At 41.1% G+C, this 12497-nt stretch overlaps 1 protein-coding gene across 2 annotated transcripts in view; it reads right to left on the minus strand.

Annotated features, from left to right (window-relative positions):
* Dcc (DCC netrin 1 receptor) overlaps positions 1-11704 on the minus strand; it is a 1119339-nt gene extending 1107635 nt beyond the window's left edge. The window contains exon 1 of one of the 2 annotated variants that reach the window (XM_087592178.1): positions 11021-11704. In XM_087592178.1, the coding sequence (XP_087448304.1) occupies positions 11021-11111 (91 nt within the window). In that variant the 5' untranslated portion in view covers positions 11112-11704. 2 annotated transcript variants of the gene reach the window in all.
* Positions 11705-12497: the final 793 nt, after the last annotated feature.

Raw genomic sequence — 12497 nt, forward strand, 5'->3', positions numbered from 1 at the left:
ATGAGCGGATAGTTTGCCATCTTAAGACCTAAAGCTACCTTACCCAAAGATCTTGGGTAAGATAAAATTCATGTGGCTGGGCACTTTTTCCCATTGATGGTTTGACCAGTAATAGTTGTGTAGACTAGAGAAGCCTCTGTCTCCTATGCAAATGTTTCTCAATAACCTTTTACCCGAAAGGAACAAGCCAAGGCAATGGCCAGGCTCTCTGCATTTCTAATGAGTCCCCAAGTGACACAAATGTTCTTGTTCCACGGACAAGAGCATGAATAATCGTTGAAATACCAATGGAGTGGCTTGGCTTACAGTAATCTGAAGATTTTTTTTTAAAAGTGAAATAAATTACTGAGATTTGGGTAGCTATCCGAGATTATAAATGAACAGGTATGAAGAGAGCCTTAAAACGGATGAAGAATGAAGAAAGGTGCTTCTCCAGAGCAAAGAAAAAAAGAACCTTAGGGACATATTCTACATTGTGATTTTTGTTAACAAAGCATGAATTAGCTTCTAGGCGTACACTCTAGGTAGCTAGGTCTGAAAAAAAATGCATGTAACTAAAATAAGAGGAGATAGATAATGATTGAAGATTGTTTGAACGTAGACTCCATAGGAATGTGTTAAAGGCCATCATGTTGCTTGGTATTACACTGGGTCAGGACCTGCTGGTTGTTTTTTTCAACCCCTAAATCCAATAAAGACATGGGCCAGGACCCACGAACTCATATACATAAAGTCAAATTTGTTAGTAAAATATGATTTATTTTATTTCCATATCTTTCACACATACAAAAATATAATTGTTTCATAATTTGTGCCTATGCTAATAAATATAGAATTTCTAAACCCCTATTCATAACTGCTCATATTAAGATTGTATTAGCAATAGATTCTATTTATGAAATAGTGATTACAAGTGAACTGAAAGATATACTTTATATATTTAACCAGTGGGTTGAATTTATCACTAAGTTATAGTTGGACTACACAGGCTGATAATCTGTCCATTGAATAGAGGAGAATGTTGAAATACAGTGAGATTAAGTACTTCAATCAAACCCATTTCCTGGTTAGTGTTTTCTTGTACTCTACATTATGTCACCTCTATCTTCATGGCCAAAGACCAGAGCTAGACTCTATCAGTATTAGGTGACTCACTGGCATAGTTACTATGAGGTACAGTAATATGATGTCACTGACTTCTTGGTGAGCTTCAGATTAAAGCAAAGAGAGCATCCAACTATATTTGAAGAAACAGCAATGGAGAGAAAGTATACTTTCTACAATTTTAAACAGTTTAGCCTTACTTTTCCCTTTTAACTCATTGAAAGAAAACAAAATATAGTTTTCAGAGGGCCACCCAAGGAGAAAATGTCCATGCCAGCCCTTGTACCTCATACCTCATACCGCATGCTGCACATGGGTGAAAGTCTATTCTCTCTCTGGCCAGTGGAACTGGTTCTTTGTAGCCCAGACTGGTTGTGAACTCACTCTGTAGTCCCACATGTTCTCACACTCATGATCTGCAACCTTCACCCCCTAAATTCTTGGATTGTAGGTGTATGTGTGCCACTGCACTGGCTTCACTTAAATATGGCTTAGGTTAAACATAATTGACAACTATTTTGACCCCTATGCTTTAAAAATAAACACACACACACATTCACTCAGAGAGAGAGAGAGAGAGAGAGAGAGAGAGAGAGAGAGAGAGAGAGAGAGAGAGAGAGAGAATCTATGAATTCTGAAAATACAGGGATGAGAGGATCGGCTGTGTCAGCCCACCTTGCCAGCATTAACATATTAATGATAGAATGTGTAAACATTGCAGTGCTGTCTTTCCCAGGCTGGCCACTTTATCTTTATCCCTTCTTAATAAGTGCTTTGTTCTGCAGTGGGTTCTATTCACCTATGTATGTGCCTGTCTCCTTGACCTTAAGACAAACTCATGAAAGATGGAAATACATTAAAACATTCCGTCTCGCATGTCATAACCCTGTTAAATATCCATAATGATGATCTTGACTCAAATATTTGATCTCATTTGATCTTACCACAGATTAACAATTGCCTTGGGCTTTGAGAGAACTACACAAAAAGTGAGGACTCAAGGTTTGTAAGACAAAACATGTATCCCTGGCTTTAATGTGGTGTGAGATGGATCTGTATTTTAGAATGTACTGCTTGGGAAATTTCTAGAAACCTACCCTAAATTTCAGGCCTTTGAATACAAGTTATCCAAATTAGAAGGGGTTTGGATAAAACTGGAAGCATGGTTAAGCTTCAGGAGAAATAATAGGGAAGATTAAATGAATTAGTAGCTAGAGTTAGAGGAACTAAAGATGACACAGGAGATTAAAACAAGTTAGAGTGAAAACCTTTAACCTGCTGGATCATAGGAGAGCCTGTGTCATTGCTAAGGGAAAACAAGAATACCACATTCAATGTCACAGGTGTTTAGAAGAATATTTGGAACAGCATTATATAAGACAAATTACAAAGTAAATTTCCAACAGCAAAAACTGTTGTGTTACTGAGATATTTCCCAGGGGAAGTAACCAACAGCCCATCCCTTGAGATGTTCCAAACCAGGAAGAAAATAACTAGAAATTGTCCTGCAGGGAACAGCTCTGCCCAGACATTAGACTTGAAAGGAAAAGCTTGCAGATTTTTCTCTCTAATTTATATTCTTCTGAGATCCCATGAGGCTGGGGGAAGATGTGGGAACAATGGGTGGAGGACTCTCAATGCGAGGCTTGCTTAGATGTCTCAGCCTTGGCTTACATCTCTAATGAGTAGGCACAGAAGGTGACCAGCTAGAGAGGCCACTTCCAGCATATCCAAATGCGTTATTTAATCCACAGACCTTTGTTAGCTTTCCCAACGGGACCATGTAGAATAAATTAGGAACCTATACAAAGTTGGAGGCACATATTTCTTCAAGCCCAGGCTGTCTGAAACCTGCAATCATACTATGCATTTTACTGCATTGGAAACACATTCAAGGTCAAATGGGCAGAATAGGGTATATTTTCATTTATATTTGGTATCTGCTCTTAGGATTGTAATTCAGTCTTCCTTTGGTTCCATTAGATTTCCACTGTGCCTGGATTTAAGCTTGGTGTCCCAGAACCCTGTTTACCTGTAAGCTGTCATCTATACAGACATGATAATCAGGGTAAGTGAATACACAGAGAAATTTTTGCTCAGTACAATAAATGATCTTAAAGTGACTAAAGCCATCTTTTTCCAGTTAAAATTAAGTGTACATTTTGGGCAAGTGCTTAAGTAGTGGCAGAGATGGGATAAACTTGGTTTAATATAAAGTGACAACTTCCTAAAATGTCAACGGCTGAGGACCTCCACGCTTAAGAGCAAAGGTTGATTAATGAGAAAACAAAATGACCCCCAATAAAACAAAACAAAATGGATACTCAGCCGAAGAAACTGGATCACAGAAGTATCTTACTGCAGCCACAAATGGCCAACAAATTTATGAGGAAAAAAAATATGCAGTTTTATTAGCAATCAGGGAAATGCAAATGAAACCCATAATGAGATGTTAATTCACATCCAGCAGATGAAGGCAAATTAAGCAAATGAAAATACCAAGTGTTGGTAGAGACATGGAACAAAGAGGACTTTCATGTGCTCCCGGTGTGGTGGTATAGCAAATGTAGCATGCCACCGCTTCTTAATATACAGATTTTGGTTTCATGACTCAGCATTTCATCACTTACATGAACACCTGGAAGTGATGGTTAAATTTTAATGAACAAACCATAAAAATGCTTGAATCATAAAGACTAGCAATAGAAAATTGTAGTTCAAAAATATCTATCAACAAGAGCTCCGGTAACTTATAATCAATAGAGTCATCAGGGAATATTGCACAGTAGAGTGATGAAGTGTAGCTATATACATATACTCTGGCAGTCCAAGATACTTAATGTTTACCCATAAGGGGAATCAGAAACAAATATATTTCTTTGATTATAACCACATGTAACAAAACCAAATAGTGTGTTAAAGAAAGATGCATTTGTGGCAACGTTACAAATTACAAATTAATTAACAAAAAAATTCACAAAACTGTTAAGGGGTAAAGGGCTTTTTGTTTCATTATTGTTATTATATTCAGTGCTATTATTAATTATACAGATACTACATACATGTGCAGTTTATAACCTAAGTAAACTGTGATGTTGAAACCAGAATAGAACTACCATGGGTGTCATCCACACCTTCATTTAACAAGGAAAGCTAGGGTTCATGAAGAACAAATGACAACCAACTTAATATCAGATTTCAGAAATACCACGAACACATTAATTAACTACATTGGCACTTTTTCCTTCAACAGGGAATTCATGTTCTGATTTAGACTCTCTTTTCTTACATGAAAGACAATTTGTGTAAAACTGAGCAAAACAAGATAAAAGAAAGGACAGGGAAGAGTTTCAACTGGACACAACAATGCAAAGAAAGGGCACCTTCTGGATCTAGAATCAATTCTCTTAAAATATGTCACAGTTAGAAAGTTATATCCTAAATTTTAAAAACAAAATGCTTTAACTTCAGGTCTTCAGAAACAATCCTAAAATGTAAAAACTGTATCATACTGTTGGCATAAATATATAACAAACAGGTTAAACCATGTTCTACATCTTAAAAGTTTGTTGAGTGTTCAGTAGAGAAATATTTCTAAAATTTTATTGGTGAAATCTACAAACATTGATACTTAACAGGAACCTTTACCTACTACTAAGGTCTAAATGAGTATCATTCATATTACTTTCATTTCTTTATTCTTTGAAAATATACACACAGATTTAAAACCATTTTAGATAGCTTATAATAAAGTTATGCCGATAGTCTTTCCTATCAGGTCACAATAATAAATAATGAATAATAAATAAATAAATAGGTCATAATAAATAAACAACCAATAAGCATGAATGAGATAATATTTTTATTAAATAAGTTCATAATGAACTGACTAGTCCAATAGAACATGTTTGTCCTAGAGAGTCTTGAAAATTGGCCTTCTGCCAAAGCCAGTATGGAAAAAAACACAAGGAAGAAATTTCTAAATTGCAACAAATACCTAAGAAATTATATATAAAAAGAAGGCTGCAACATGTTACAGAATTTGGTTTTGTGAAATAAAACATATATATTTGCTTAATACAAAAATATAAGTGAGATATGGGTATTGGGCTCTGGGAATTTAGCAGAAAAGAGAGATCTCCCACTCAAGTCATGTCGTAACAGTATACTTGAGAAATATGATCAATACGTAGGAAATGATTTGTGTGTGTCCATGCTGGACTTTCCCCCTAAGAAATGAAAGCTGTGCACAGTATGGTTGTTTAAAACTGTTCATTGGAACAATATATACTCGCATGACCATTGGCAAATTACCATCAATAATGAAAGTAGAGGGTTGTTCAATCATTCACATTATTTCATATTTCTCAATCACACCTTAGGACAGAATTGGAGCACTTCTGAACTATCAAGAAAAATAATTTCTTCTTAAGAGTTGTGTTAAAGGGGTGTTATTAAACCTGAGGCTAAATTTGTCACAGAACTTTAGAGCTCTGTAGGCATTTTGGTCATCAATCAACCATGCTGCATTTCTTCATGTTAGTACTGTGTGGAACCTGAACGGTATACAGTGAGGGGGTCGACACTCACGTGGGAGGACTAAGAGTGTTTTATGAAATTGTGCTGCAATTTGCCTGAGTGCTATGATTAAAAAGGTGCATAATGATTTGCATTTTATTTTTTGCTGCTGCTCACTTGGCATACGTAACATGTAATTTTGTCTTGTGCATTTTTATTGGCCTACAGGGAAAACAATCCCGATTGCTTCCCCCTTCATGTCAGCGAGTTGAAGATTCACTTCATGAGGTCTCAGTTCTAAAGAGTGTCTTAAAGTATCATCTGGGGCAGATGATAGCGGTGGGCATGACCAAGGCAGGGCTAAAGACTCTGAACTTCACAAAATAGAGTCATTCATGAAAATTAAAGTTCTATACTTCAACCTTGAGTAGCAACTTTGTGACCAAATCACATGACCAGGTTTATCACACTCATCACCCTGTAGGGCTCACTCCTCTCTCAAAACTTGTGAACTCTAGAACGTGGAAAGTCATGGCTTGGAAGCCACAGGTGAATTCTCCCAGGTATCAGAGTTACTTCTTTTATGAGTACAGTTCATGCGTCACTAAAAGAAGCAGTCCCAAACATCGGAAAATGTATTTTAAGGCAAATGTTCACATCGTTCAAAGTATAATACAGCATACTAAGTAAGCACAAGGCTTGGACTTGGTTGCATCAACAAGGGTGGTCTTGATGCTGTACTATTGTGTTGAGAGGACATCTGGATTTTCCAAGGACAGCCAGGAGAGAAGCAAATAATCCACAGTAGGCCACTGGAAATTTCATGGGGAACTGTACAAATATTGAATTCGGTGTATTCCAATCGTGAACTGGCCATTATCACAAGCCCAGATTCAACAGGTCCCGAAACTCTCAAGACCTTCTCTACTGTCACCCTGACATGGAAAAGGTAGGAAGGGAAATATCATAATTATGCTTTACGAATTCTATACATCTATCACACTCTCCATTTTATTTCAGAGTCTATCCTATTTTTCTAGAATCTGATAACTTTTAATCAGTAACCAACCAAGCAATCATCAGTGGGTTTGTGTCATTATCTTCTTAACCCCAGAAATTCTATAAGGCTTTCTAAAATTTATGTATACAGTTCATCTAAACTATGACCAGTAGAGAGAGATGAAAAATTATCATTTGAGAAGATGCTTTTGCAACAGATACCAAGACACAGCAACCTGTTTCAGATTTGGCACGAGTTTCAGATGGTAATGCAGGCCAGGACTGTGGGAACTGGGGAAGCTGGATCCAGGCCAGCACCACTTTCCCAGTGAAATCCTGAGTGTCCTTACTTAGACACTTGAAGGAGAAGGCAGGGGCCTGTGGAAAGCTGCTCTCTGTGCAGGTACCCTTGGGTTTTACTAAAGACAATGATTCCCAGCAACCACATCCTTTACTGGTTATCCTGACAGGAAAATAAAAAAAAAATATGAGGAAGAAGTCTTATAGACATAGTTTAAAATGTGAATTCTCCAAAGAAATTGCGCTTTTCTTTTTAAAAATATCTTAGAATACAGTCTTAGGTGGAAAGAGTCAACACAGAAACTTCAGCACTTTTTTTTAAACACTCAGAGCCCCTGAAGATTAAAGCAGGTCCAGGAGAGCAGGATGTCAATCAGCCTGTATGCAGATGACAGAGATCCAACTGCACTATGTCGTATTACTGTGTGTTGCTAGAAACTTCTCAGAAACTATTCACACACCTAGGAGAAAGCTTAGACTAGTGGATGCTTACAGTGGGAAGCATAAGGCAGGAAGAGAGAAACCTTTGTGAAATAACTGTGCTCTGAATTCCTTAGACTGTGTATCTTGTCTTCATGTTCTAGAAACAAACAGCAGCAGCAACAAACTATCTCAGCTTCTAGGATGAATTGCCTCCCCCAAACCCTTGTCAGATTCCTATTGGTTTAGTAGCTGTCCCTACTCCAAAGGGACAGTCTGGCGAGGTTCCATTCAAGGAGACAGGACGAAAGCAGATCCTCCTCAATGAACTAAGGGAGGCTGCAGAAAGGTTAACTTACCAGGGAATAAATGGAAGACACACACACACACACACACACACACACACACACACACACACACACGAAGTTATAAATCTCTTCCCAGAGAAAAGAGGGAGAAAGAGAGAGAGTCTATCAGCCCCTCACAGCAGCCTTGCTGTTAAGAGCATTAAAGCAAATGCAATGAACCTGATATATTCACATATAACACATGTGCTGGCCACTTCACATGCTTCATAACTCAGAGGGCAGCTGCTGCAGGGTGGGAAATGGATAGTGTGACAGGTCACTAGTGATTTATACTGCAGCACTAGTGGGAGCAGTGGAGGGCCTGCTTACCCAGGCAATCCCAGGTCCTGACATCCTCTTCCCTCTACACAGCAAGCTCAGAAAAGGCACCTGACCTACTGTGATGGCTGGTGTGAAAGGGAGCTGGACAGGGTGTATGTATGTATACACACACACACACACACACACACACACACACACACACACACACATTATATCTAGACTATATAAACTCTAACCAAATGTAACACAAACATGCATGGATAATTAAATAATCAACGGGTAAACTTCCTATTTGCCTCATCAATGTCTCCCAATTCCCATCTTACCTGAAATCATGAGAATCTACCTGGGGCCTCTGCACATGGTTCACCTCAAGTAAAGAGGAGGGCATCCTACAGGAGCAAACTAAACCCCGGACTGCCTTCCTCTCTCAGCTTCAAGTCCTCACTCCTGCACAGACAGATGCTCTGCGGGGATGTCGGGTTTTTGTTTTTGTTTTTTTTTTTTTTTTTTTTTTGTTTCTGTATCCTAATCTCATTCAAATGGACAAGTTTCACATTTTGCCTAGATTGAGGGGAAGGGCCAGGGCTATTGTGCTAGTCTCCATAATCCTTTGTTACCAATCAACAAAGTCTTTAAAACCTTCTGCTGAGTGGGAATTTCAATGGCTGTGAACTAGACATTTGGCCTTATTAAGGGCACCTCCTACTGGTCCTTTCTTGGAGTGAACTATGTTTCTTTGGTGCCATGCTCCTAAAACACTGCTCCTAAGGAAAAGGATAATATTCAGAAAAATGAGCAGAGGAGAGCAGAGCGAGCTGAATTAGCAAAATCTTCCAAGTGTACTACCCACAGTCTTGGGACCTGCACGAATCACATCACCTTCGTTTGCAAATAACACACACGTGCTTTCGGAAATGTGGAGAAGTTTGGAACAAAGATCAGCAAGGGTCATCCACTGGCATTTTTTTTCACACATGTATATTTTTTGTGTATTTTTTTTGTTGTTGTTAGATTTGTCTATGAGGAGAAATTTTTGAGAATGTAAAAATTGAAATAAAACGGTAATAAATAAATGACTAAATACAAACAAACAGAAAACCTAAATGAGTAGGAAGGTGATGTTTAGTTTAAGGATTAATAAAACATATTGGATCTATCTTCATTCATCTAGCACCAGTTTTTGCAGGGTAACAGTCATTTTGGAATGGCTTTAAAATATTGCATAACTGACAACATTGTCTATTTTGCACACTTCACTTAATTCAATATTGTCAGCTGTGGTTCTCTCTCTCTCTCTCTCTCTCTCTCTCTCTCTCTCTCTCTCTCTCTCTCTCTCCCCCCCCCCACTTCCCCTTTTCTTTCCAGGTGCTCCCAAAGTGCCAGAGAGAGCACAAGTCTTCTTCTGGGTACAAGGGAGATGTTGCTTGCACTGGCTAAGAGCATTTGTGGTTTAAGGAGGGCATTTTTAACACTTTCCATTACCACAAGAATAAACTACCCCCTACCCTCTCCACACCTACCTCCCACCTTCAAAGGGAGTAATTACGGAGGACAAAGCTCTTGGAAGAGAGGAGCCAGGGAGAAAGGGACCGCCCAGAGGGAGGGGGGAGGGCGGGCAACTAAGCTGAGGGTGAGGGTAAGAGCGCGCATCATAGGCGTTCACGCAGCATGCAGACACACACACACACACACACACACACACACACACACACACACACACACACACACACACACACACACACACACACAGGCTGACTCTCTCTGGCTGCCAACAGAAGGCTAGAATCCCAGTGCAAGGGCTAGAGCGTTAATCCCGAACGCTGGCTTGGTGCTTGCTTCATGGCCTGAATCCCTTGCCACACTCTGAAGCGACGCATTCACTGCTTGCGTTCGCAACCCTTGGTTCTGCAGCCGGGACCAGACAGCCGGAGTTTAGGACTCCGGGGAGATGGGGGACTTGGCTGCTGTGATTTAATTTTATCCCCTGTTAATTTCCGAGGCACAGGTTGGGGCGCTCCTCTCCAACTCCTGGCCCCAGCCGGGGCGGTCTTTGGATCTGAGGAAAGGTCGATTCCGAAGGGACTTGCATGCTCACACAGCAGCTGTTCTGTCTTTCCCCAGCAGACCGGCTCCCTCTACTCAGTGCCCACCTACTTGTGGTGGTGTCCCGCAAAACGAGTAAATCTTATCAATTTGTTTGTTTTTATTCCTTTGGCCACAGGAGCCTCTGCTCCGCATTCGGAGACTGCAGCACCCAGAGAGCAGCCTTAGGATCCTTCTTTCTCCTAATCTAGCCCCGGAAGAGTTTTGCCATTTTTAATTAGAAATTATGCTTGCCAAGTGCCAGGGCCAGGAGGCCTATTTCCCAGAATATCAATCATTTGGAGTTTGGAGGTGTCTTGGAGATATTTGGAGACTTAACTAGCAATCAGCATTCATCCACCGTTAAGATTTCAAATACAGAGCCCTCCATCTGCCAGTTCTTTCCCTCTTCAGGTACCGCTATGCACTCATTCAAAGTATTCAAAACCTATATGTCTCTTTCTTGATTCTCAGTCAGCAAGTACAAAAATGCAAAGCCAGGGTCGCATGTATTCACAAACATCCCCAGCAGCTACATCCCATACAGACTTGCTCTAAGCACCCTGGATGGCATCCTCTGCTCACTCCAGCTACCCCATCCACCACCCCCTCCCCAGGTTTTTGAGGCTCTGTGGATACAGCCTAGTTCCTTTCAACAGCATCCCCATCACTTTCATCAGCTTGTCCCCCAAAGCAAAGCAAGTATTTGTAAAGGCAAAGACGCAAGAGAGAAGCACCACAACCACATTGAAAAAGCGCGAAGAGATGCCCTCGACCCCACCAACATCCTCAGCCCCGAGGACGAAAAAGTCTTCTGTCTTTTATCATCCGCGAGAAAACACTGGGCAAAGAGACCACCGAACATCGTATTTCTCTTCTATTCTAATTCTACTCTCCAAATGGAACGGGAAGAGGAAGGGGTAAGGGGTGGGGGAACGAAGAGAAGAAAGGAAAAGACCTCTTACCCGTGACTTGAAGATGCGCGCTGAGCAAGGAAGCTCCGAAGAGTACAAAAGCCAGCTTGGGTACCCAGACACATCCAAGACTATTCTCCATATTTCAGCCAACACCTTCGGGGCCGGGGGTCCTGGGCAGCGGTGGCACTCACACACATGCACTCACACACGCATGCACACATGCACACACCCGCGCCGAGCCCCTTAGGCTTCCTCCTCCTCTTCCTCCTCGTCCTCTTCCTCCACCTCTTTCTCCACCTCCCCTGCGCCTCTTTTGCCTGCGAAGCCTTTTTTTCTTGTCCAGGGACACAATCAGCAGCAAGACGAGGCAGCAAAAAGTTCCATTCGGTCCAAGAGCACCCGAACCCCGGTAACACCTTGGAGAACTAACTCAAGGAAGCAGAGAGAGCGAGCAAAGGGGAGACAGCTCTCGGTAGGGCTTGGGAGGCATTAATGAATAGAATATCCAGAAGGGCTAAAGAGAAGACGCAAAGCAATCCTGTGGCTGGCCATGCGTTAGATCGTTGAGGCTGCTTCCTTGTAATCGGTTGGATAAAGTTGGAGAGAAAAATCCGCGCTGGTGATGCTGTCGGTTTGGCTTCTCAGAGATGGGGAAGCGGGTAGGGGGCAGAGGCGGTGGAGTGCTGGGCAGAGCGCTCTCACTTGTTACTGGGGTGTCCGCCAGCGGTGTGTGAGCTGAGAGTTGGAACCTTACTATCCATTGATCCGGAGAAGTGGAGGGTTGGAAGGGAAAATGTGGAGACCGGAGGGAAACGAACTGGATCAGGGAAAGACTCCACGCAATGGGGGGCGGGGGCCTAGCGAAGCTTAGGAGAAAAAAAAAAAAAAAAAAAAAGAGCGGACAGAAGAGGCTTCCAGCAGCTGCGTTTGCCTGGTCTACATATCAATGCGCAGGGATGCCCTCTGTGGGCAAAGCGTGGGAAGTCACTTTTGTCAATGGAGCCAGCGAACGTTATGGGCATCTGGAGGTTTTGCAGCAATCATTTTTGATCTTCAGCGTTCAGGAAATTATTTTGTGTGACTAAAATCTAGGTAGGTGTTTCACATAGGGCAAAGTGAAACACCTTTCTTTCTTGTTTTCTGCATTGTTAAAAGGGACATTTCCATTTAGGAAAAAAAAAATCAGCAAATGCAACCCACTTGTAGAAGTGGGAAACAGAGACCCAGAAACACCCCTCATGGTAAGCAAACGCCAGACTACTGCTTCCTGAAGAGTGTAACTGGAACCTTTTCCATCACGCACTTTCTTTCTTCCATGCTCACTCTTCTCCAGATGTGAATCAGAGGTACAGGGATTTAAAACACTCACCATATTCTAGGAGCCTAGAAGTCTCCCAGGAAATAGGAACCAACTGGAGATTTAGCATGACTCAATCCCCATTCCCAAGGGTCAAGGTTTTCATCCATTGTGAGAAAAGAGTCAGTGGATAGTTTTAAATTATTATAACTGTGCTGATCTATGTGA

This window comes from Rattus norvegicus, chromosome 18 (genome assembly GCF_021556685.1).
Source record: "Rattus norvegicus strain SHRSP/BbbUtx chromosome 18, alternate assembly SHRSP_T2T, whole genome shotgun sequence".
In the NCBI taxonomy this organism is placed as follows: domain Eukaryota; kingdom Metazoa; phylum Chordata; class Mammalia; order Rodentia; family Muridae; genus Rattus; species Rattus norvegicus.